At 41.6% G+C, this 26,217-nt stretch overlaps 1 protein-coding gene across 2 annotated transcripts; it reads right to left on the bottom strand.

Moving 5' to 3' along the window:
• Window positions 1-13,233: 13,233 nt before the first annotated feature.
• Window positions 13,234-22,125, bottom strand: LOC129816659 (cobalamin trafficking protein CblD-like). Of its 2 annotated transcripts, none has more exons than XM_055871411.1 (8): window positions 21,963-22,125; window positions 21,624-21,670; window positions 21,393-21,543; window positions 20,985-21,205; window positions 18,119-18,227; window positions 17,653-17,783; window positions 14,387-14,473; window positions 13,234-14,179 (listed from the first exon to the last, which is right to left on the bottom strand). In XM_055871411.1, the coding sequence occupies exons 2-8, from the start codon at window positions 21,630-21,632 to the stop codon at window positions 13,979-13,981; spliced, it is 909 nt and encodes a 302-aa protein (XP_055727386.1). In that variant the 5' UTR covers window positions 21,633-21,670; window positions 21,963-22,125; the 3' UTR covers window positions 13,234-13,978. The 2 variants fall into 2 exon arrangements, with proteins under 2 accessions (XP_055727386.1, XP_055727385.1); XM_055871410.1 differs by having other exon boundaries at window positions 21,976-22,125.
• Between the last annotated feature and the right edge of the window lie 4,092 nt (window positions 22,126-26,217).

Here is a 26,217-nt window from a genome sequence, read left to right as displayed (position 1 = left end):
TAAAGATCAAACACCCTGATTTGTCCTTGTTAATGCTTCTAGCATATAGGAAGTATTAGTGTAGGAAATGATATGAGGTGAACATGTCAGCCTTGCTGAGAAGGATTTCTATAAATGAAGACATTACCGTGGGAACGTGGTAAAAGGGCACAGCTATAGTGTCTCTAGGCGTAACCGACGAAACAATAAAATGGATATTGAAGTAAGACATTGACAGTAAGGAAGCATGTTGTGAGAACCCCCGACATATTTATGGGTGTTGTTTCTGGTTCTGGAAGTGATCCAGGAAGTGTAACTGTTTTAGATGCATTATGGAAGTTTGCGTCATGGTAACTTGTTAGGGAGAGCGTGACGGACGGATAGATGGATGGATGGATGGAGAGGGTTCTCTGACCCCTTTACAGTAAAACAGAAGAACAGAACCAACTTTTAACACCTGATTATAAGTGTAAAAAAAATATAAATTTGCTTGCTTGTTATGAAAGTTGGTATGGAAGGGAAGCACTAAAATAGTATAGATTTTTATTTTATTTTTTATGTCTAACCTCCAATTTGACAACACACATTTGTGCTCTACTGATCCAACTATGTCCCATGGTGCAAAGCTCTCTACGCCCAGCACTCCCACACCACAGCTTTCCCAGAAGCACCCTCTCTCTATGTCAGGTAAGCTGTGTTTGCTTTTGTCTGCCCAAGACCAAGTCCTGTAGTTCATTGCAAACCCCTGTGCTAATCTGTGTCTTAATTGAATGAATTCCCTGGCGTGAAGGTCTAACAGGATTAAGTGGTTGTGGGTATGAGAATGAAAAGACAGAGCACCCGTCCTGGCCCTGGACAACCCTGGGATTATTGTAGGCCCTCATTGTAAATAAGAATTTGTTCTTAACTGACTTGCCTAGTTAAAACATGTTTAAATAAAGTTGGAAGTTTACATACACTTAGGTTGGAGTCATTAAAACTCGATTTTCAACCACTCCACAAATCTCTTGTTAACCTGTTTGGGCTGCAAGCCCGACGTCGGTACACTTATGACAACATCCAGCTCAAGTGCAGGGCGCGAAATTCAAAATATATTTTTTTTAAATATTTAACTTTCACACATGAACAAGTCCAAGACACCAGATGAAAGGTGCACATCTTGTGAATCAAGCCAACATGTCCGATTTTTAAAATGTTTTACAGGGAAGACACAATATGTAAATCTATTAGCTAACCACGTTAGCAAAAGACACCAATATTCTTACTCCATCAGTTTATGACTCCATCAGTAGCTATCACAAATTCGGCCAAATAAAGATAAAAAATAGCCACTAACCAAGAAACAACCTCATCAGATGACAGTCTGATAACATATTTATTGTATAGCATATGTTTTTTACGAAAAATTTGCATATTTCAGGTATAATTCATAGTTTACATTTCAGCTACAATCAGAAATTGCACCGAAAGCAGCCATAATATTTACAGACACCAACGTCAAATACCTAATTACTCATCATAAAACATTTCTGAAAAATACATAGTGTACAGCAATTGAAAGACAGGCATCTTGTGATTCTAGACAATATTTCCGATTTATTAAATGTTTTACAGCGCAAACAAAATGTAGCGTGATATTAGCATAGCCACAATAGCCAGAAACACTTGGGCGCCCACGACCAGTCAACATGCACGACAGATATTAGAAATAGCATCATAAAATGTTTCGTACTTTTGGTGATCTTCCGTCAGAATGTTGGATAAGGTATCCTTTGTCCAGAATAGTCGTTGTTTTGATCTGGTAACGGCAAATATCCCTCTTCATTTAGCATGGGCACTTGCCAAGTGACACGAATTACTCCAATGTCAACAAAGTTAGAGAACGGAACACGGCAAAACTCCCGAAAAAGTTTCAATAATCTGATTAAACTATATTGAAAAAACATACTTTACGATGATATGGTGACATGTATCAAATAAAATCTAAGACGGAGATGTTCGTCCTTCATAACGACAGCTAAACAGAAGCCATATCCATGTCCTCTTTCGCGCGCTCCAGAAACAGGATATGGACGGTCACTTCGAACAAAGACCTTTTATTCCACCTCAGACCAAGATAGACACGAAATTTCTTCTCTCACCGCATCTTGACAACCAGGGGAAGGCGTAGGAAGTGTTTGTAGACTCCTACGTAACACGCCCATGTATAGGCATGCAGTTGAACAGAGTATAGATTTCTGACATTTCACTTCCTGGTCAGGAAAAGTGCTGCAGAAAGATTTCTGTTTCACTCAGATAAATAATTCAAACGTTTTTAGAAACTAGAGAGTGTTTTCTATCCAATTGTAATAATAATATGCATATTGTACGAGCAAGAATTGAGTACGACGCCGTTTGAAATGGGCACATATTTTCTGGCTACTCAATACACCCCCTGCAGCCATAACAAACTATAGTTTTGGCAAGTCGGTTAGGACATCTACTTTGTGCATGACACAAGTAATTTTTCCAACAATTGTTTACAGACAGATTATTTCACTTATAATTTACTGTATCACAATTCCATTGGGTCAGAGGTTAACATACACTAAATTGACTGTGCCTTTAAACAGCTTGGAAAATTCCAGAAAATGATGTCATGGCTTTAGAAGCTTCTGATAGGCTAATTTACATAATTTGAATCAATTGGAGGTGTACTTGTGGATGTATTTCAAGGCCTACCTTCAAACTCAGTGCCTCTTTGTTTGACATCATGGGAAAATCAATAGAAATCAGCCGAGACCTCAGAAAAATTTGTAGACCTCCACAAGTCTGGTTCATCCTTGGGAACAATTTCCAAACGCCTGAAGGTACCACGTTCATCTGTACAAACAATAGTACGCAAGAATAAACACCATGGGACACGCAGCCGTCATACCGCTTAGGAAGTAGATGCGTTCTGTCTCCTAGAGATGAACGTACTTTGGTGCGAAAGTGCAAATCAATCCCAGAACAACAGCAAAGGACCTTGTGAAGATGCTGGAGGAAACAGGTACAAAGTATCTATATCCACAGTAAAACGAGTCCTATATCGACATAACCTGAAAGGCCGCTCAGCAAGGATGAAGCCAAAACCACCATAAAAAGCCAGACTACGGTTTACAACTGCATATGGGAACAAAGATCGTGCTTTTTGGAGAAATGTCCTCTGCTCTGATGAAACAAAAATAGAACTGTTTGGCCATAATGACCATCGATATGTTTGGAGGAAAAAGGGGGGCGCTTGCAAGCCGAAGAACACCATCCCAACTGTGAAGAACGGGGATGGCAGCATCATTTTGTGGGGGTGATTTGCTGAAAGAGGGACTGGTGCACTTCACAAAATAGATGGCTTCATGAGGCAGGAAAATTATGTGGATAAATTGAAGCAACATCTCAAGACATCAGTCAGGAAGTTAAAGCTTGGTCGCAAATGGGTCTTCCAAATGGACAATGACCCCAAGCAAAGTCAAGGTATTAAAGTGGCCATCAGAAAGCCCTGACCTCAATCCTATAGAACATTTGTGGGCAGAACTGAAAAAGTGTTTGCGAGCAAGGATGCCTACAAACCTGACTCAGTTATACCAGCTCTGTCAGGAGGAATGGGCCAAAATTCACCCAACTTATTGTGGGAAGCTTGTAGGAGGCTACCTGAAACATTTGACCCAAGTTAAACAATTTAAAGGCAATGCTACCAAATACTAATTGAGTGTATGTAAACTTCTGACCCACTGGGAATGTGATGAAAGAAATAAAAGCTGAAATAAATCATTCTCTCTACTATTTTTCTGACATTTCACATTCTTCAAATAAAGTGGTGATCCTAACTGACCTAAGACAGGGAATTTTTACTACGATTAAATGTCAGGAAAAACTTAAACTTTAAATGTATTTGGCTAAGGTGTATGTAAACTTCCGACTTCAACTGTACATATAATTACACTGGCTACAGTATCTGACTGGGGCCAGAGCAGGTCTCTAACTGACCTCACTGTGTCTATCTGACTGGGACCAGAGCAGGTCTCTAACTCATTACACTGTCTTTGACTGACTGGGGTCAGCAGCAGGTCTGTAACATTTGGAACGTGGAACATGAAAACTGGTTCTGGGGATCTGAATGAAAGCTCTGCTACAGAGATGTTCTGTACATTAATGTAATGCAGACGAGGTACTGGCATATGTTTTGAAATAGATTCATGTCAATTTGAAGGAATGCAATATAATTCAGACAGTTAATTAAACAGGAAATAATGAATTATGGATAGTTTTGTTTCTCCATTGTTCTTTTAAGTGGACAGACTTTCCCACTCCCTACAATATGGTACATCCTCCTGGCCTTGCTGAACACTGGCCCTGACTCAGTAAACTTGAAACAATAAACTTAGCAAGCGCTGATTTCTTATGACTGTATGCTTTATGTTTTTGCAAGTGGTCCTTGGAGCCTGTTTATCACAAGAAGTGTGTGTGTGTGGGCGTGTGTGAGTGCACGCGTGATACAGTTGATTAATGGGGTCTTTTAATAAATATAGGCTGAACATGTTTTTATCCTATTTCAATTGAATGTTGGAAATTATTTGGGAGTCAGGTTTGATGTTAATTATTATTTTTTTAATGCAAACTAACAAGCAACTAGTCTGACCTAGCTATCGACCTTGATTAAATATGAATAAAGATTAATTAATGTGATAAATTCTGCCAGCATGTGTGAAACCTCACAGTAACAGTATCAGATATTTTTATGTATTGCTGACAGGATCAATCCATAATCAGCTCATATCAAGTCCGACAGACAGCTTTTTCTTGTCTGGCGGACATTGCCATTTCCTTAAGAAAGTCATTCCAAGGAGGGAGTCAGACTTTAGGAAGTGATAAGAACCCCTCTCATCACTAACAGAACAACCTCCTCAACCTCTATTCTTTAGACAGGAAACAGAGACCATAGAGCTTTCATCCACATACTGTACAGTATGTATTATATTTACACTAACCCCTTGGTTACAGTTGTGGGGACGATAAATGGAAATACACACTGATTGACTAATCGTACATCAAACACTTTACTTTCATGTAATATTCCATCAACACAATAGCAGAAATCACAATGACAAAAAAAAATAAGCGTTGACACTGGCATACAAAGCCTTGACCATCATTGAGTTGTGAGCAGAAATAAGAAGTACTCCGTGTTTGAACCGAGACTGATCTGTGAGACTGACAGACCCAGTCAACCACAGTCGGTAGGCCTGCTGTATGTAGTGATGAGAACTTGAGACTAAAACCTTGGAGGCCATGGTTTGAGATGTCCGATAGCACCAGACTTCAGAAGAGTTGCGGGATTCAGAGATAGTACAACCAGATGAACTTGTTTGCTCCCTGGCGCTCGCCAACCATCTCTGTCTCGCAACCTGCCTGGAATTTGGGCTAATTGTTGTGTGCCTCATGGCCTGATCTGTCAGCAGCATGGGGCCTTGCTTCAACCATTAACCCTTCACTGTGATGGGAGAGAATTCACACAACTAAACCAACTAGAGTTCCAGAGTTCTAGGCTCATGATTAGAACACAACTAAACCGACTAGAGTTCCAGAGTTCTAGGCCCATGATTAGAACACAACTAAACCGACTAGAGTTCCAGAGTTCTAGGCCCATGATTAGAACACAACTAAACCGACTAGAGTTCCAGAGTTCTAGGCCCATGATTAGAACACAACTAAACCGACTAGAGTTCCAGAGTTCTAGGCCCATGATTAGAACACAACTAAACCGACTAGAGTTCCAGAGTTCTAGGCCCATGATTAGAACACAACTAAACCGACTAGATTTCCAGAGTTCTATGCCCATGATTAGAACACAACTAAACCAACTAGATTTCCAGAGTTCTAGGCCCATGATTAGAACACAACTAAACCGACTAGAGTTCCAGAGTTCTAGGCCCATGATTAGAACACAACTAAACCGACTAGAGTTCCAGAGTTCTAGGCCCATGATTAGAACACAACTAAACCGACTAGAGTTCCAGAGTTCTAGGCCCATGATTAGAACACAACTAAACCGACTAGATTTCCAGAGTTCTATGCCCATGATTAGAACACAACTAAACCAACTAGAGTTCCAGAGTTCTAGGCCCATGATTAGAACACAACTAAACCGACTAGATTTCCAGAGTTCTAGGCCCATGATTAGAACACAACTAAACCGACTAGATTTCCAGAGTTCTAGGCCCATGATTAGAACACAACTAAACCGACTAGATTTCCAGAGTTCTAGGCCCATGATTAGAACACAACTAAACCGACTAGATTTCCAGAGTTCTAGGCCCATGATTAGAACACAACTAAACCGACTAGAGTTCCAGAGTTCTAGGCCCATGATTAGAACACAACTAAACCGACTAGAGTTCCAGAGTTCTAGGCCCATGATTAGAACACAACTAAACCGACTAGATTTCCAGAGTTCTAGGCCCATGATTAGAACACAACTAAACCGACTAGAGTTCCAGAGTTCCAGGCCCCCATGATTAGTTTCATACTCCGGAACTAGATGTGCCTGGGCTCCCCGCTTGTGCCATCAAACCCCTGCAACTTATCCAGAATGCTGCAGCCCGCCTGGTTTTCAACCTTCCCAAGTTCTCTCATGTCACCCCGCTCCTCCACACACTCCACTGGCTTCCAGTCGAAGCTCGCATCCACTACAAGACCATGGTGCTTACCTACAGAACAGCAAGAGGAACTGCCCCTCCCTGCCTTCAGGCTATGCTCAAACCCTACACCCCACCTGAGCACTCCATTCTGCCACCTCAGGTCTTTGTCCCTCCCACCCCTACGGGAGGGCAGCTCCAGCTCAGCCCAGTCCAAGCTCTTCTCTGTCAAATCAAATCACATTTTATTGGTCACATACACATGGTTAGCAGATGCTAATGTGAGTGTAACAAAATGCTTGTGCTTCTAGTTCTGACAGTGCAGTAATATCTAACAAGTAATCTAATAATTTCCCAACAACTACCTAATACACATAAATCTCAAATCAAATCAAATTGTATTTGTCACATACACATGGTTAGCAGATGTTAATGCGAGTGTAGCGAAATGCTTGTGCTTCTAGTTCCGACAATGCAGTAATAACCAATGAGTAATCTAAGCTAACAATTTCACCACAACTACCTTATACACACAAGTGTAAAGGGATGAAGAATATGTAAATAAAAATATATGAATGAGTGATGGTACAGAACGGCATAGGCAAGATGCAGTAGATGGTATAGAGTACAGTATATACATATGAGATGAGTAATGTAGGGTATGTAAACATTATATTAAGTGGCATTGTTTAAAGTGGCTAGTGAAACATTTTTTACATCAATTTTCACATTATTGAAGTGGCTGGAGTTGAGTCAGTATGTTGGCAGCAGCCACTCAATGTTAGTGATGGCTGTTTGACAGTCTGATGGCCTTGAGATAGAAGCTATTTTTCAGTCTCTCGGTCCCTGCTTTGATGCACCTGTACTGACCTCGCCTTCTGGATGATAGCGGGGTGAACAGGCAGTGGCTCGGGTGGTTGTTGTCCTCTATGATCTTTATGGCCTTCCTGTGACATCGGGTGGTGTAGGTGTCCTGGAGGGCAGGTAGTTTGCCCCCGGTGATGCGTTGTGCAGACCTCACTACCCTCTGGAGAGCCTTACGGTTGTTGGCGGAGCAGTTGCCGTACCAGGCGGTGATACAGCCCGACAGGATGCTCTCGATTGTGCATCTGTAAAAGTTTGTGAGTGCTTTTGGTGACAAGCCGGAATTTATTCAGCCTCCTGAGGTTGAAGAGGCGCTGCTGCGCCTTCTTCACCACGCTGTCTGTGTGGGTGGACCAATTCAGTTTGTCCGTGATGTGTACGCCGAGGAACTTAAAACTTTCTACCCTCTCCACTACTGTCCCGTCGATGTGGATAGGGGGGTGCTCCCTCTGCTGTTTCCTGAAGTCCACGATCATCTCCTTTGTTTTGTTGACGTTGAGTGTGAGGTTATTTTCCTGACACCACACTCCGAGGGCCCTCACCTCCTCCCTGTAGGCCGTCTCGTCGTTGTTGGTAATCAAGCCTACCACTGTAGTGTTGTCTGCAAACTTGATGATTGGGTTGGAGGCGTGCATGGCCACGCAGTCGTGGGTGAACAGGGAGTACAGGAGAGGGCTCAGAACGCACCCTTGTGGGGCCCCAGTGTTGAGGTTTAGCGGGGTGGAGATGTTGTTACCTACCCTCATCACCTGGAGGCGGCCTGTTAGGAAGTCCAGGACCCATTTGCACAGGGCGGAGTCGAGACCCAGGGTCTCGAGCTTGATGACGAGTTTGGAGGGTACTATGGTGTTAAATGCTGAGCTGTAGTCGATGAACAGCATTCTCACATAGGTATTCCTCTTATAATACACACAAATCTAAAGGTGTGAATGAGAACAAGAACATATAAATATATGGATGAGCGATGGCCAAGCGGCATAGGCAAGGTGCAATAGATGGTAGATGGTCCTGGCACCCCAATGATGGAACCAGCTTCCCCCTGAAGCTAGGACAGCAGAGTCCCTGCCCACCTTCCAAAAACATCTGAAACCCTACCTTTTCAAACAGTATCTGAAATAATCCTCCTCCTCACCTAGCTACGTTATTCTTCTGACAGCTACGTTATTCTTCTGACAACTACGTTATTGAGGAAGAGTCTACTTACTATGCCTGTGATATATTGTTGTCCCACCTAGCTATCTTAAGATGAATGCACTAACTGTAAGTTGCTCTGGATAAGAGTGTCTGCTAAATGACTAACATGTAAACGTAAAAGTGGAAATCATTTCCAGAACATTTCTGCAGTGTTCAGAATGTTCGGTAACACTAAAATGAAGGGGTCTGTCATGCCAAATAATGTCCTCCGTCCAAATAGTGTCCCCCACTGCGTCATAATGGGATTCGTTAACTATTAGCATCTGTTGCTATATCAACGGTATGATTATCTAATGATTCGAATTTTGGAGATCATTACAGCACTTCTGCGGGGAAATAGAACTAAAACTGCCCGCATCCTTTTTCCTTCACAACTGCTACGAGGTAAAATAGAGCCAAGCAACAGCCCTAGCAACAGAAGCTAGAACTCATCACAACATGTAACTGGTGATATTTGCAGTCTGTGATTACATAGGTGTTACAACAAATGCTTGTTACCATGCAACAAATGCTTGTTACTGCCTTAATTTTGCTGGACCCCAGGAAGAGTAATGGGGATCCATAACAAATACATGTTTCCACTAAATTCACCAATTTAGTGTTTAATTTCTTCTCAGCTGCATCCGATTCAGTAATAACTGTCACAAGGTTGTAGTCTCTTGTGGACAAATGCGCTGGGTGTCCGAGACTACAAAAGTTGGAGGCTCAATAGGCTCCAAATACCTACCTGTGAATGCAAACGCTACAAAATCTCCACTCAATGTTGTTGCTAGCACTTGCCCCCAAAAAGTGTACCATCTGGGTTAACTCGGTTGAGTTAACAAAAACAGATCAGATATAGATTAAACCTCACTGACTGGGGTCTACCATACGGGTGGCATTTCAGATTATAATAATAAATTGCTGATAATTAATGTTACCCATTATGACTGTCACGTTCTGACCTTAGTTCCTTTTTTATGTTTTTATTTTAGTTGGTCAGGGCGTGAGTTGGGGTGGGCATTCTATGTTGTTTTTCTATGTTTTGTTCTGTTGTTATATTTCTATGTGTTTGGCCTAGTATGGTTCTCAATCAGAGGCAGGTGTCAGTCGTTGTCTCTGATTGGGAGCCATATTTAGGTAGCCTGTTTTCTATTGTGTTTTGTGGGTGGTTGTTTCCTGTGTTAGTGACTGTTTCGGTTGTTTGTTTGTACTTTTGTTATTTTGTACAGTGTTCTGTTGAGTTATTAAATATCTCATTATGGACACTTACCACGCTGCACATTGGTCCGATCCTTGCTACTCCTCCTCAGACGAAGAGGAAATCCGTTACAATGACAACCTGATCCTCCTTGCCATCCAAGTGGGAGGATAAACACACTAGTACACCACCAAGTACATGCAATATCTGCATAAGTACAATATAATTACTAGGTGTTACACAGGATTTAGCTAGTTTAAAATGAAGTGTATTTTAAGGGGTACTTACTTGTAATTAATGTGTACCTACAAAGTATGTTCCCCATTCTGACAATCTAAATTGTCAGCTTCTGAAAGCACCATCCAAGTGAGGAAATAAACACAAGTCCATATCTGTAATATCTGCATATATACAAGGTTGTCGCTAGTTGTTACCCAGGATTTAGCTATTAAGAGTGAAGTGTAACTTTATAGTTACCTGTGAGCATTATCTATATAATTACTTATTACTCCAGGCTGTCTGTAGTGACGCCTCTTGCACTGAGATGCAGTGCTTTAGACCACTGCACCACTCGGGAGCCCAGATTAATTAGTTAACAAGTAACAATGGAAATTGCCAACTCTGTCTCTGTCCTTGTCTGTTTCTTTCTTGTAAGCATTTTCCCATCCTGGACTCTGAGACCTTGTGGGAATCTATGGTAGAGAAGAAGAATGTAGGAACATTTTGCATTGACGCTCTACATTACCCCTAGTCATCATCATCATCATTCCAGGGGCACAACTTTGGTTATAGAAGTGGGGGGATCACTTAAAAAAATAAAATCCAGTCAGATAAATACTCCAAACAGCCAACCCGAATGCTCGGGGCCCTGCATGGTCATAAAGCACACCGTTGCCTCATTTTGTATCACATTCCAATGATAAAACTGGTGTGACAAAAATGCAATTTCAGAATGTGGGGGGGACGTGTCTACATTGAAAAGGAACTAAATGTTACTCATAGTGTGTTGACACAAGTAGCTAGCTAGCTAACGTTAGCATGCTGGGTGTGTCTCAAATAATACCCTTGGGTAATTGATACCGTGAGAACAAGGTTCAGGGAAGATAAGACAATCGAGCCCAGCTAACGTTAAATAGCTAGCTAGTTAGCAAGAAGCGACCATAGCTAGCGGCCATAGCTAGCTAGCTAGTCAAGGTTAGAAAACTAGATGGCTAGCGTGCTAGCTAATCCACAAAAACTCTACAGATTTGATGGAAAGTCTATTCTGTAGATGGTATCTAGCTAGCTAGATAGACTAGTTGGTAGGCCCAACAAACATGCCAGCTAACGTTTACTATCTAGCTAGCTACAGTTAGCTGTAGCTATCTGGAATTATACAGGAATTATACTGGACGATTTAGCATAGTTTGTTAGCTAGCTAGCTAGCTACAGTTAGCTAAATCGTCCAGTATAATTCCTGTATTCAAAATATATAAACAAATTTCTCTCTCCTGTATTGACAATTTTGATCTTCAACACTGTTTCTTTTGTGGCAATCTGTCATGTCTTGATTTTACACACTGACGTTCTCGACCCCGTTCTTTGAGCAGTTACATGACGCCAGTGTCAAAACATGTTGGTATGTTTGAGGTTGTCAATATTTTGAGTGTTTGTTGCGCAGATAGGCAGATCTTGACATGATGCCTTAATTCCTGGTTTATATTTTTGTTCGGTATATACACTGCTCAAAAAAATAAAGGGAACACTTAAACAACACAATGTAACTCCAAGTCAATCACACTTCTGTGAAATCAAACTGTCCACTTAGGAAGCAACACTGATTAACAATAAATTTCACATGCTGTTGTGCAAATGGAATAGACAACAGGTGGAAATTATAGGCAATTAGCAAGACACCCCCAATAAAGGAGTGGTTCTGCAGGTGGTGACCACAGACCACTTCTCTGTTCCTATGCTTCCTGGCTGATGTTTTGGTCACTTTTGAATGCTGGCGGTGCTTTCACTCTAGTGGTAGCATGAGACGGAGTCTACAACCCACACAAGTGGCTCAGGTAGTGCAGCTCATCCAGGATGGCACATCAATGCGAGCTGTGGCAAGAAGGTTTGCTGTGTCTGTCAGCGTAGTGTTCAGAGCATGGAGGCTCTACCAGGAGACAGGCCAGTACATCAGGAGACGTGGAGGAGGCCGTAGGAGGGCAACAACCCAGCAGCAGGATCGCTACAGCCGCCTTTGTGCAAGGAGGAGCACTGCCAGAGCCCTGCAAAATGACCTCCAGCAGGCCACAAATGTGCATGTGTCAGCATATGGTCTCACAAGGGGTCTGAGGATCTCATCTCGGTACCTAATGGCAGTCAGGCTACCTCTGGCGAGCACATGGAGGGCTGTGCGGCCCCACAAAGAAATGCCACCCCACACCATGACTGACCCACCGCCAAACCGGTCATGCTGGAGGATGTTGCAGGCAGCAGAACGTTCTCCACGGCGTCTCCAGACTCTGTCACGTCTGTCACATGTGCTCAGTGTGAACCTGCTTTCATCTGTGAAGATCACAGGGCGCCAGTGGCGAATTTGCCAATCTTGGTGTTCTCTGGCAAATGCCAAATGTCCTGCACGGTGTTGGGCTGTAAGCACAACCCCCACCTGTGGACGTCAGGCCCTCATACCACCCTCATGGAGTCTGTTTCTGACCGTTTGAGCAGACACATGCACATTTGTGGCCTGCTGGAGGTCATTTTACAGGGCTCTGGCAGTGCTCCTCCTTGCACAAAGGCGGAGGTAGCGGTCCTGCTGCTGGGTTGTTCCCCTCCTACGGCCTCCTCCACGTCTCCTGATGTTCTGGCCTGTCTCCTGGTAGCGCCTCCATGCTCTGGACACTACGCTGACAGACACAGCAAACCTTCTTGCCACAGCTCGCATTGATGTGCCATCCTGGATGAGCTGCACTACCTGAGCCACTTGTGTGGGTTGTAGACTCCGTCTCATGCTACCACTAGAGTGAAAGTACCGCCAGCATTCAAGTGACCAAAACATCAGCCAGGAAGCATAGGAACAGAGAAGTGGTCTGTGGTCACCACCTGCAGAACCACTCCTTTATTGGGGGAGTCTTGCTAATTACCTATAATTTCCACCTTTTGTCTATTCCATTTGCACAACAGCATGTGAAATTTATTGTCAATCAGTGTTGCTTCCTAAGTGGACAGTTTGATTTCACAGAAGTGTGATTGACTTGGAGTTACATTGTGTTGTTTAAGTGTTCCCTTTATTTTTTTGAGCAGTGTATATATCAATGTATTAGTACTATGAAGGTTAGTTAATCAACAATAACCTCTTTCCCTTCATCCTGAAAGAACTGACCACAGTGACAAGATTATTTGGTTTATTGCATTTCACATGTGGACTTCTGGATTAAAGCAGCCACAAGAATCACAGACCCATTTCTAAAACAGTTCATTTTGTAGAGAGAGACAATACCTGTCTCTTTTAGACCCAAGTGCATTGATTACTGTCACGAGCACAATATTCAAGGATTTGAGGGTGAACTGGATCTCAGGACCTGTGAACAAGACATGAGGTCTCTATTCTAAAGGTAACAGGATCAAATAAGAGCTCTTGAGATTCATCACATGCAAACCCTTATCTTCTGATAAAAATGGCAGGTGATCAACCCAAGTCATGTGTGGCGGCAGGTCCCCCATGTTGTCTTTATATCTAACTACATGACTTATTCTACTGTGAAACTCAACTAACTGGACAGAGTCAATCCACCTTTAACCAATTTCTATTTCACATTCAATATAACCATTATTTCTACACTTAAGTCTCTGAGATAAAAATCTATTTTGCAAGAGAGACCCTTTTCAAAATCAGGCCTTCAACCACAATACACTGAAGGAAAAAAAACACTGTCTGGCACATAGACACTAAAAAATACATATACTCTAATGGTAAAGCCCTCAGGGACCATGGGTATTTCACCATAGTACTATTTTGAGGGTTTCTATAGAAATGTGAACAACAAACAGCTCTTCAAACAGTAGTTGAGGCCTGTGTAGAGCCATGACACATCAAGGTATAATAGCAACCACATACCAGACACTCTCCCATCATTCAGGTTAAGTTCCCTTGCAGCTTCTTCATGATATGGCTATCGGGAGGTGCGTTGGTGAAAACTGTCCCCACAAAAACATGTGTTCCCCACAAGGTGTGGCGGATGACTTTGCAGCAGCCCAGGTCCTCGATGCTGAAGCCCAGGTTACAGTACCGCTCGTCGGTCTCAAACAGTGTGTTGTTGGTGTACGACCCAAAGAACTGAAAGAGAGACAGAAGACATTAAGGGAAAAGATCTGAATACTGCTTGTTTATGTTTGAAAGACTTTAGTTTAACAATTATAATCCATTTCAATTGGCAAGAAGACCACACAATTGCCACAACTGTGTCACAACTGTATGTACTGTTATGAGACAGCTATTTCTGTAGCATAGTGCTAATCCTTGAGCAGCTATGAGTTGTCTTACCGCCATGCCTGACGATGGGTCGATGAAGTCAGCCCAGAAGCCTTCTGTCCTCAGGGCATAACAGATCTCTTTGGCACCAGCAACAAACTGCAACAAGAGAACAATGCAAAACTTATCTTAAGACAATTTATTTTATTTTCATGTTTGTTACAAACGTGTGAGAAAGTGTCAAACATTCTGAATGTACACTACCGTTCAAAAGTTTGGGGTCACTTAGAAATGTCCTTGTTTTTGAAAGAAAAATATTTTTTTTCTCCAATAAAATAACATCATATTGATATCAAACAGCTGAAAACTGTTGTTCTGATTAAAGAAACAATAAAACTGGCCTTCTTTAGACTAGTTGAGTATCTGGAGCATCAGCATTTGTGGGTTCGATTACAGGCACAAAATGGCCAGAAACAAATAACTTTCTTCTGAAACTCGTCAGTCTATTCTTGTTCTGAGAAATGAAGGCTATTCCATGCGAGAAATTGCCAAGAAACTGAAGATCTCGTACAATGCTGTGTACTACTCCCTTCACAGAACAGTGTAAACTGGCTCTAATAGAAAGTGGAGTGGGAGGCCCCGGTGCACAACTGAGCAAGAGGACAAGTACATTAGATTGTCTGGTTTGAGAAACAGACGCCTCATAAGTCCTCAACTGGCAGCTTCATTAAACACTAACCTCAAAACACCAGTCTCAACATCAACAGTGAAGAGGCGACTCCAGGATGCTTTCTTTCAAAAACAAGGCCATTTCTAAGTGACCCAAAACTTTTGAAAGGTAGTCTATGTTGTTAACTACAAATGTGTGAGGTACCTGCATGGCCAGCTATAAGTATTTATTTCTTACAGATACCAAGGTAGAGACCATCTCTTCAAACAGATTGCTTTGGGTAATCGTATCACATATCAGATACACGCACCCGGTCGCGACCGGGAGGCCCATGTGGTGGCGCACAATTGGCCCAGCATCGTCCGGGTTAGGGAGGGTTTGGCCGGGAGGGATATCCTTGTCTCGTCGCGCACTAGCAACTCCTGTGGCGGGCCGGGCGCAGTGCACGCTGACCAGGTCGCCGGGTGTACGGTGTTTCCTCCAACACATTGGTGCGGCTGGCTTCCGGGTTGGAAGCAGTGTCAAGAAGCAGTGCAGCTTGGTTGGGTTGGGTTCTACACTCTACCCTCTCACACACTCAGACTACTGCTGGGATCAGAAATAAGTAATGCACAATCCCATTATCATAAACAAGAGTATTACCAGTGCAGTCTTAGTCGGGGGGAGACAATTAAAGTTGACAACTTTTGGCTATTTGACCAAGGAGAGTGATGAAGTGCTACATCAGATGACCTGGCCTCCACAATCACTCAACCTCAACCCAATTGAGATGGTTTGGGATGAGTTGGACCACAGAGTGAAGGAAAAGCAGCCAACAAGTGCTCAGCATATGTGGGAACTCCTGGAAAAGCATTCCAGGTGAAGCGGGTTAAGAGAATGCCAAGAGTATGCAAAGCTGTCATCAAGGCAAAGGGCGGCTACTTTGAAGAATCTAAAATATATTTTGATTTGTTTAACACTTTTTTGGTTACTACATGCTTCCATATCTGTAATTTCATAGTTTTGATGCCTTGACTATTATTCTACAATGTAGAAAATAGTACAAATAAATAAAAACCCTTGAATGAGTATGTGTGTCTAAACTTTTGACTGGTACTGTACATATCAGTGGAGGAAGTGGAGGACCATCCTCCCCAGTGAAATGTCATAAAAATAGTGAAACTTTTTTTTAAAGTTATCCTTTTTAGATCAAACTATACTAAATATATTCATATGTCACCAAATAATTGATTAAAATACACTGTTTAGCAACGAAGGTCTACAGTAACTTCAACAGCACTGTCTGGGCTAGCACCATGGTGTAACCGAAGGACAGCTAGCTTCTGTCCTCCTCTGGCGACACTGACTTTAATATAAAACCTAAGAGGGTGGTAGGCCTCACCCCCTTCCATAGACATACATGTTATGACCACTTCTGGAGGACGACCTCCAACCAATCAAAGGTTTTGCAGTATGAACTGAAATGTAGTCCATCCAATCATAGAATGAACCTAGTGTGTTGTATTGGGATTGTCCCACAGAGCATTATGGGGGTTCTATGTGTTGCTTGGTGACATTGTTGGATAGAGATTAAGAGTGAACAGTTAAAGTTTAGAATTGTTGGGATATTATTCAATTCAAATGAGCTTTTTCAAATTACAGGAGACGGAGGAGGTATTATTACAATGTTTTTGGTTATATTCACGCACGCACACACGTTAAGTATTCAGACCCCTTGACTTTTTCCACATTTTGTTACGTTACAGCGTTATTCTAAAATGGATTCAGTTGTTTTCCCCCTCATTAATATACACACAATACTCCATAATGACAAGGCAAAAACATGTAAAAGAAAACAACAGAAATATAACATTTACATAACTATTCAGACCCTTTACTCTGTACTTTGTTAAAGTACCTTTGGCAGCGATTACAGCATTGAGTCTTCTTGCTGCAGAGATGGTTGACCTTCTGGAAGGTTCTCCCATCTCCACAGAGGAACTCTGGAGCTCTGTCAGAGTGACCATCGGGTTCTTGGTCACCTCCTTGACCAAGGCCCTTCTCCCTCGATTGCTCAGTTTGGCCGGGCAGCCAGCTCTAGGAAGAGTCTTGGTGGTTTGAAACTTCTTCCATTTAAGAATGATGGAGACCACGGTGTTCTTGGGGACCTTCAATGCTGCAGACATTTTTTTCGTACCCTTCCCCAGATCTGTGCCTCGACACAACCCTGTCTCGGGAGCTCTACGGACAATTCCTTCGACCTCGTGGCTGGTGTTTTGCTCTGACATGCACTGTCAACTGTGGGACCTTATATAGACAGATGTGTGCCTTTCCAAATCATGTCCAATCAATTGAATTTACCACAGGTGGACTCCAATCAAGTTGTAGATCAAGGATGATTAATGGAAACAGGATGCAGCTCAATTTTGAGTCTCATAGCAAAAAGTCTGAATACTTATGTAAATAAGGTATTTCTGTTTTCGCTTTGTTCATTATTTGGTATTGTGTGTAGATTGATGAGAAAACATTTATCCTATCCATTTTAGAACAAGGCTGTAACCTAACAAAATGTGGGAAAAAGGAAGGGGTCTGAATACTTTCCAAATGCACAGGGACTATAATAAATAAATAAATAAATATATATAGCTCTGGGTACAACTACCCAGTGTGGATTGAGACCCAAACTCACTTCATCTAGCATCAACTCCCTCTCTTTGTCCACTGCCTCACACCACGCTGTCATGTCATTCTGCGTCTTCTGGGTCACTGTGACAACCGTCATGATGTTGTTAGGGGCCTCAGGGAACATTGACGCAAACTCTGTAAACACATGGGGAGAACAAGCATGATCAAAACTTCCTTCAGAACAAGCGTGATCGACATTCCTTCAGTGTTCGAGCCCCCTCTACTGGACACATGTAGAATATCAATTTCACAACAACATGTAGAAGTAACCGCTTTCACCTCTTTTCCCTACCCATTCCCCATTTAAAGTTTAAATACAGTTTACACAAACTAGAGACGGTATAACAACAAGTTGGAAAATATGTGCCAGAAAATGTGTGTAGCATCTTCGGAGTGTGTGCTTCTACAAGACTGATCAAATAGTAGGCCTATATCTGATTGGTCTAAGGAAAACAGAACCATAAATGTACCTTTCTTCAGCAGCTCAGGGCAGGGCTGTATGGCACACTCCACATTGGAGTTCTCAAAGTACTGTTCTGTTCTGTTGACCTTTTGTTCTGGGGGAGTGGCCTCTATCCCCTAAGAACAAAACAAAACAAAACAAAACAAAACAATCAGGGGATGTTGCTTAGAAAATCAAAACATCCCTGAAAAATGTTACTGGATAATATACACATGCTTCATTATCTCTCTTATCAATGCGAACAAAATAGGTATACAATGACTTTACATGCACAGAGCAAACAGAGTTGTAGCAAACATATTCATTTAAAATGGGCAGTGCAGTTAAATTCAATTTTTCCTTTTTATGATATTTCCACACTATGGAGGTCAAAATAACACTCTGAAATTGTAAAAATTACGATAATGCCCTTTTAGTGTAAGAGCCGTTTGAAAAGAAATGGCTGGAATTTCAGCCTGTTCAGTAGATGGGAGGGAGTTTGTTTCCCACATCAATCTGATCTGATTATAATAGACCAATGACTGTTCATCTGGGTAAGGGGTGGGCTCTAGACAATCCTATCAGATAATCAGAGCTGTCTCAGTAAATATCTTCAAATGTATTACCTAACGCCCACTAGGGCTGGGCAATATTGCCTAAAACTAATATCTCAATTATTTTCTAACTTGGGGGAGATTCACAATATCTAGATAAATAAATAAAAATCTCTCTAAATAAGCTTTGTTGTACAATTAAAAGGTCAAATACACTGCATAAATAGTTGTACCAGCTTTTTTTGTTGTTACAATAATCACTGATCTGGCTTTCAGGTCCATCTATAAAAAGCCCCTTTTGTTATTTTTTTTTACCAGAACCATGCACAATGCACATTCACTAAAAATGTAGCAGGCATTATAGAATATTAACATTGGTCTCACAAACAATCTCTCAAGCACAAGCCCACGTGCTAGTGAGTAGCCAGCTAATATTTAGTCAACTTAGACGTAGGTATAATTTCACAAGCTCTGAATTCAGCTAACGATTGTTATGAACACAGCCTTCTGTCTGTCTCCCAGCTGTTTGAACAGCAGGCTAGCCTGTCCACTTTGTTCCCTTCTGTCTGTCTCCCAGCTGTTTGAACAGCAGGCTAGCCTGTCCACTTTGTTCCCTTCTGTCTGTCTCCCAGCTGTTTGAACAGCAGGCTAGCCTGTCCACTTTGTTCCCTTCTGTCTGTCTCCCAGCTGTTTGAACAGCAGGCTAGCCTGTCCACTTTGTTCCCTTCTGTCTGTCTCCCAGCTGTTTGAACAGCAGGCTAGCCTGTCCACTTTGCTCAGATGTTGGAATCAAGTGGCCTACCTTGTTTCTCAGAATGAGTTGCCAACTCCTTACATAATTGGTTTATACTTATTGCACTTTTATATAAAACACAGACTAAATAGCTAGTAGAGAAATCTTTGACTAAAATGCTGCTAGCGATACGTGGTATCGTAATGGTATCGTAATGGATACGTGGTATCGTAATGGTATCGTAATGGATACGTGGTATCGTAATGGATACGTGGTATCGTAATGGAAACGTGGTATCGTAATGGTATCGTAATGGATACGTGGTATCGTAATGGATACGTGGTATCGTAATGGTATCGTAATGGATACGTGGTATCGTAATGGTATCGTAATGGATACGTGGTATCGTAATGGATACGTGGTATCGTAATGGATACGTGGTATCGTAATGGTATCGTAATGGATACGTGGTATCGTAATGGATACGTGGTATCGTAATGGTATCGTAATGGATACGTGGTATCGTAATGCACACAACAAACTGAGCATTCCTTTTTTCCAGAATGAATGTTAATTGGTACATCTGTTTTAAATTTGAGGAGTTGAAACGGTTCGATAGGTTAACTTCTCCTCTATTACACTACACTGATGTATGTGTGTTTCGGTGTCTATATGACAGATTCTGTTGGACCAAACCTCAAATGCAAATAGCGAGGATGAAGTGACCGCTCATCTTTGTTGTTGTGAGTGGTAAGGGGAGGGGCATGGGAAAAAGAGGCGAGAAGTTTCACTTGCGCTTATTTTGAACCTAAGCTTGGTCGTCTGCCTTCCCGCCTCTGGGACAATGACTCCCATTGTGAGGGCGGAGACATGAGCATCTAGTTTATTATATAGAGATCTCTGGTGTAAATGGGAAGGTGCACACAGCACAGAAGGAGCGAACTAGACTAGACCAAAAAAACAATACGAGAACAAGCAGACATCAAAGTTCATAAAAACAAAAAATACAAAAACACTTTATTCTGCGATACAGGCGTATGGAATATTGCGCAAAAACATAGGTTGGAATTAATTCGATATTACACCCAGTCCTAACGCCCACACGTTCAGGCTGAGCATTTCAAGGGACAAAAAAGGTTGAGGGAAATTAATTATAAAATATTTTATTTTCATTAAATAAACACACAGTCATTTATTATACATAAAAAAAACATTTAAAAAACAGGCATAGGCATTTTTTTTTTTTTTTTTTTTTAAATCACTGGAGATCACCATTAGGCCTACTTCCTCACACCAGAACAAACTAGGGCCAGGACAATACCAGTATTGGATACATGTTCATGTTTGGGCAAGGAAACAAAACACGAAGTGGATTTAAATTCTTCAGAATAACAGCCCTGATGTTGGAAACAAACATCATTATGTTGTCATCCAGAGTCTAATTTACTTCTTTTCCAAACTATAGGACACAATAGTTTACACACAGCTGCTTTTTAATAGGAACAAAGATTTTTGTCTGCTTCTTGTTTTCATTTTTGCCATGGAAAATGGCATCGTCACAGCCCTAGACGAAATGTGTGTCAATTGTCATTCCAAACCTTACTTACTTGGAACTCTCCGACAACATGAGCCAGGAGGAACTCATACCTCTCGCTGCTGGAGAGGGCAGACAGCACATCGGGGACTGTCTGGTGGACTGGTCCTTTAATCTTCTGTTCTGCTGTGCCCTCCAGGTGGCTGTCGAAGCCAGCGTTACCTGGCAGCTGGAAGCGCTGGTCTTGAGGCCCAAACGGACCCATGTTCTCATCAGGCCACACTGTCCTGTGACCTGATGTAAACAAATAACAATGAGACATAATTTAACACTTTCTAAAACACTGGGAACTGAAAATACATGTTTTTCAAGAAGTTGACCCAAATATTGAACTGATTAACTTTCCTTCTGAATAACAGACAGCTGGTTTATGATGTTCACGTTCATGCAAGCATCATTGTGATTAGAGGTCTGTGTTTACCAAGGTCAGGGGGTGTGATGGCTAATCGAGGCTCATCAGAGCCAGAGGATCCAGCACCAGAGAATGTTCTCTGGTTGGGTACAGCGATCCGCCGGACAAGTACGTGAAGCCCTGGCAGGTATGTCACCAGCCTGGCTCTACTACAGAGCACCTGGATAACAGAGAATGAACGTCCCCATCAGGTCACACAGACGACAAAAAAACCTGTTAAGTGTGTGTGTGTTGACTTACACTGGCCATCCTGTTGGGCCTCTCTCTTCTGTGGTCCACTTGTAAAACTGCAAAAGAAAAAGGAATAAATTAACTAAACGCATAGCTTGCTAATTATTTGAACACACAATTATGAATATCTTATAAATTAGCTCGTATGTCTGTCATTTGTTATGCTCATTTATGATGTGAAACTAGATAGCTGTCTGCCTCATTACATAACGGGCTATAGAACGGAACGTTTACTTTGTTAACTAAAAAAGTGAAAGGTACTGCAACTACTGCTAACTTAGCTAGCTTCTAGGTGGAGGAATTTTCTTAGTTGATCAACTCTGACAATCGTAACTTCAGAAGTTTTACCTTAAATATATACCTTGAAGAATATCCCCTTCTTGCATGCATAAATCAATCAAATACGTTGGTAAACTCAATAGTTTTAATCTGTGTTTATATCTGGCCTGCAATATGCCTGCGTCACATCGCTTTTGATGTGCACATGTGCAGTTACCAACAAGAGACAAAAACAGTCTGACGTAACACTGTTCTTCTTCTTCGATTCAGTTTAACGGCGGTTGGCATCCAATAAATGTTGCATTACCGCCATCTGCTAGACTGGAGTATACCCTTATACTTTGTTAAAAAATATATATATTAAAAAAATATATATATAAAGTACCATACCATCAAACACTTAATTCACAAAAAAACATAAACACAACCCTATTCCATTATTGAATCTATTAAGTCCTACTTCAGGCCATCAACCTGAAAGGATGGGACACCACCACTTAACACACCCTGCAACTCTCCCACGTCAAGTCTCACACACCCAAACACCTCTCTGCAGCTGCCACCCCAACCTCTTTTCTGCGACTTACATTCCATCTCTGCAGTACAGTTGATATTCATTGCTATAAAATTGCCAAAAATCACATTTTACTGAAACATGCAGTTCCAGTAAAAAGTTTGGACACACCTACTCATTCCAGGGTTTTTCTTTATTTGGACTATTTACATTGTAGAATAACAGTGAAGACATTAACACTATGAAATAACACATATGGAATCATGTACCAACCAAAAAAAGGTGTTAAACAAATTAATATATATTTTATATTTGAGATTCTTCAAAGTAGCCACCCTTTGTCTTGATGACAGCTTTGCACACTAATATCCCCTTTCCAGCCATTTTTAACCGACTCAAACTCACCCTCTTCCTCCCTCTCTCTCTCTCTCTCTTAGACATCCTCTGCCTCTCTTTTCCCCCCCATTCATCCATTCATCCTCTGTATTCCAAGTATACGTCTCCTTATGATAATACTGCACTTCTCCTGACACACATCTTGTTCTTACCTTCTCAAGGGACGCCATTTAACCAGCTGTCACAATCTCTGTACACTCAACACGAACCCCTCGGGATGTAGCGCTCAACAGTGCATCCCACTTGTAAAGCAGCTGCTTTATCTTGATGTCTGCTTCATCAATAGCTACCGTGAGACGCAACACGGTTGAAAAACAAATAAAAATATAAGAGAAACATGCAGAACCATGTTTGTCCACTAGAAGTCGTCATATGCCTATCCATGAGTACCAGCATTTATCTACAGATGGTTACTCTTGGTGCCAGTGGCAATTCTAATGATTGTTTTCAGACAAAAATAAATGTGACAGGGTAGGAACCAAAGTGTTTCATATGGGACTCTAATTATTGATTTACCTTTACAATGTATAACACTACCCCTCTAACTTTAGCTCATATGAGAACTTGGTACCTGTAGGTGCATGTGTTTATACAGGTAAATTGTCCTGTGTTGTTGCTATGCAAATGTTTTTATTTTAGGGCAACCTGCCCCAGTATCAGCATCCCCCAGTATCTAATGCCCCGGAAACTCAGATTCAAACTCTGCAAGCATTATAATGTCAAAATACATTAGTTTCTCACCAAATATGGAGATTCGCTAAGCAACTATCTTAATTTACTCACGTTATGGTCAGTAAGTTCTTTCAAAAAGGTATAAATAAAAATGTACAGCCTTTGTTAACCTAATACTTTGCCAAAGCATAATTGGCATTTTCCATCTTGTTAGCTTCCAGACCAAATAGCCAACCATCCAGCTGCACATTGTACTAAACATATAATGAGACAGGTTAAGATAGAACTAGTGCTGGGATTAACCTTGTGTTTTGTTATTCGTAATCCTGTATCAATTCTGTGATCATTTCGTTTGATTGAGATTGATTGTGCGTTATAGCAGCCCAAGGCTCCTTTGCATAAAATCAACATTTCCCACTATGTAATTGAATACACTGTCAGACAAATATGCAGTATACAATGGAAATATGTGAATAAGGGCTTTAGTGTTCTCAATGTCTTGGAAAAGACCAGGTGTGGACAATCTGCAGCAGTCTTGAGCCAACAGGATATTACATAGCAGCCCTCCAAAACACAGGAAACTGGCTGTATGAGTATAATGTATTATAGCTTGTTTTCATCAGTCTATATGGGTTTGGGTTATATTTAGTTTGGACTAATTCAATACACAGGTCTCTGGTTCTGCTCCACCTGTTGAGTGACTCACAGAGGTTCTGAACCTGAGAGGAGATGACATCATTCACCGGCATTCACTCACCATTCTCTCCTAGAGACTGAACACAGTGACATGGATGTTCTGTGCCTTTTTGGTCACATTAACTAACAGATGTCTTTCAGAAAAGTGCATGCTATTGTGCTTCCGTAGAGACTGCGTAAATATACTTGTATGCTATGATGGGATTACATATGAAAAGTAGGCTATATTGTTGTTGGTGTATGCATAGTGCCTAGCAAAAGTATTCATCCCCCTTGCCGTTTTTCCTATTTTGTTGCATTACAACCTGTAATTTAAACAGATTTTTATTTGGATTTCATGTAATGGACATACACAAAATAGTCCAAATTGGTGACATGAAATTAAAAAAATAACTAGTAAAAAAAAAAAGAGAAAAAAAAAGTGGTGCGTGCATATGTCTTCACCCCCTTTGCTATGAAGCCCCTAAATAAGATCTGGTGCAACCAATTACCTTCAGAAGCCACATAATTAGTTAAATAAAGTCCACCTATGTGCAATCAAAGTGGCACATGTTCTCAGTATATATACACCTGTACTGAAAAGCCCCAGAGTCTGCAACAGAACTAAGCAACGGGCACCACCAAGCAAGTGGCACCATGAAGACCAAGGAGCTCTCCAAACAGGTCAGGGACAAAGTTGTGGAGAAGTACAGATCAGGGTTGGGTTCTAAAAAAATATCAGAAACTTTGAACATCCCACTGAGCACCATTAAATCCATTACTAATAAATGGAAAGAAAATGGCACCACAACAAACCTGCCAAGAGAGGGCCGCCCACCAAAACCTAGAAACCAGGCAAGGAGGGCATTAATTAATCAGAGAGGCAACAAATATACCAAAAGTAACCCTAAAGGAGCTGCAAAGCTCCCCAGCGGAGATTGGAGTATCTGTCTATAGGACCACCTTAAGCTGTACACTCCACAGAGCTGGGCTTTACGGAAGAGTGTCCAGAAAAAGCCATTGCTTAAAGAAAAAAATTGGTGTTCGCCAAAGGCATGTGGGACACTCCCCAAACATATGGAAGAAGGTACTCAAATGAGACTAAAATTGAGCTTCTTGGCCATCAAGGAAAACACTATGTCTGGCGCAAACCCAACACCTCTCATCACCCTGGGAACACCATCCCCACAGTGAAGCATGGTGATGGCAGCATCATGATGTGGGGATGTTTTTCATCGGCAGGGACTGGGAAACTGGTCAGAATTGAAGGAATGATGGATAGTGCTAAATACAGGGAAATTCTTATGGGAAACCTGTTTCAGTCTTCTGGAGATTTGAGACTGGGACGGAGGGTCACCTTCCAGCAGGACAATGACCCTAAGCATACTGCTAAAGCAACACTTGAGTGGTTTAAGGGGAAAAATGTAAATGTCTTGGAATGGCCTAGTCAAAGCCCAGACCTCAATCCAATTGAGAATCTATGGTATGACTTAAAGATTGTTGTACGCCAGTCCAACTTGAAGGAGCTGGAGCAGTTTTGCCTTGAAGAATGAGCAAAAATCCTAGTGGCTAGATGTGCCAAGCTTATAGAGACATACCCAAAGAGACTTGCAGCTGTAATTGCTGCAAAAGTTGGCCCTACAAAGTATTGACTTTGGGAGGGTGGGGGGGGGGGGGGGGGGGTTGAATAGTTATGCACACTCAAGTTAAGTTCTGTTTTTTTTGTCTTATTTCTTGATTGTTTCACAATAAAAAGTGGTAGGCATGTTGTGTAAATCAAGTGATACAAACCTCCCAACAATCTATTTTAATTCCAGGTTGTAAGGCAACAAAATAGGAAAAATGCCAAAGGGGTGAATACTTTCACAAGCCACTGTATGCCCTGTATAACTTCCATTTGAGACTTATCAGCTAAACACCAGACAACCTGCATGCAGAGTGAGTGTGTAGTGAATATGCTCTGCTTATTAGATCTCTCTATTCAGACAATCATATTTTATTGGCCTTTGCTGAATGTCACCATTAAAGAGTGAATCGCAGCAGTGAGATGGTTTTCCACCTTTTAGG

Source organism: Salvelinus fontinalis, chromosome 19, assembly GCF_029448725.1.
Source record: "Salvelinus fontinalis isolate EN_2023a chromosome 19, ASM2944872v1, whole genome shotgun sequence".
Taxonomy (NCBI): domain Eukaryota; kingdom Metazoa; phylum Chordata; class Actinopteri; order Salmoniformes; family Salmonidae; genus Salvelinus; species Salvelinus fontinalis.
Note: the sequence above shows the minus strand (reverse complement) of the source record. Positions and strands in the feature narration are given on the sequence as shown.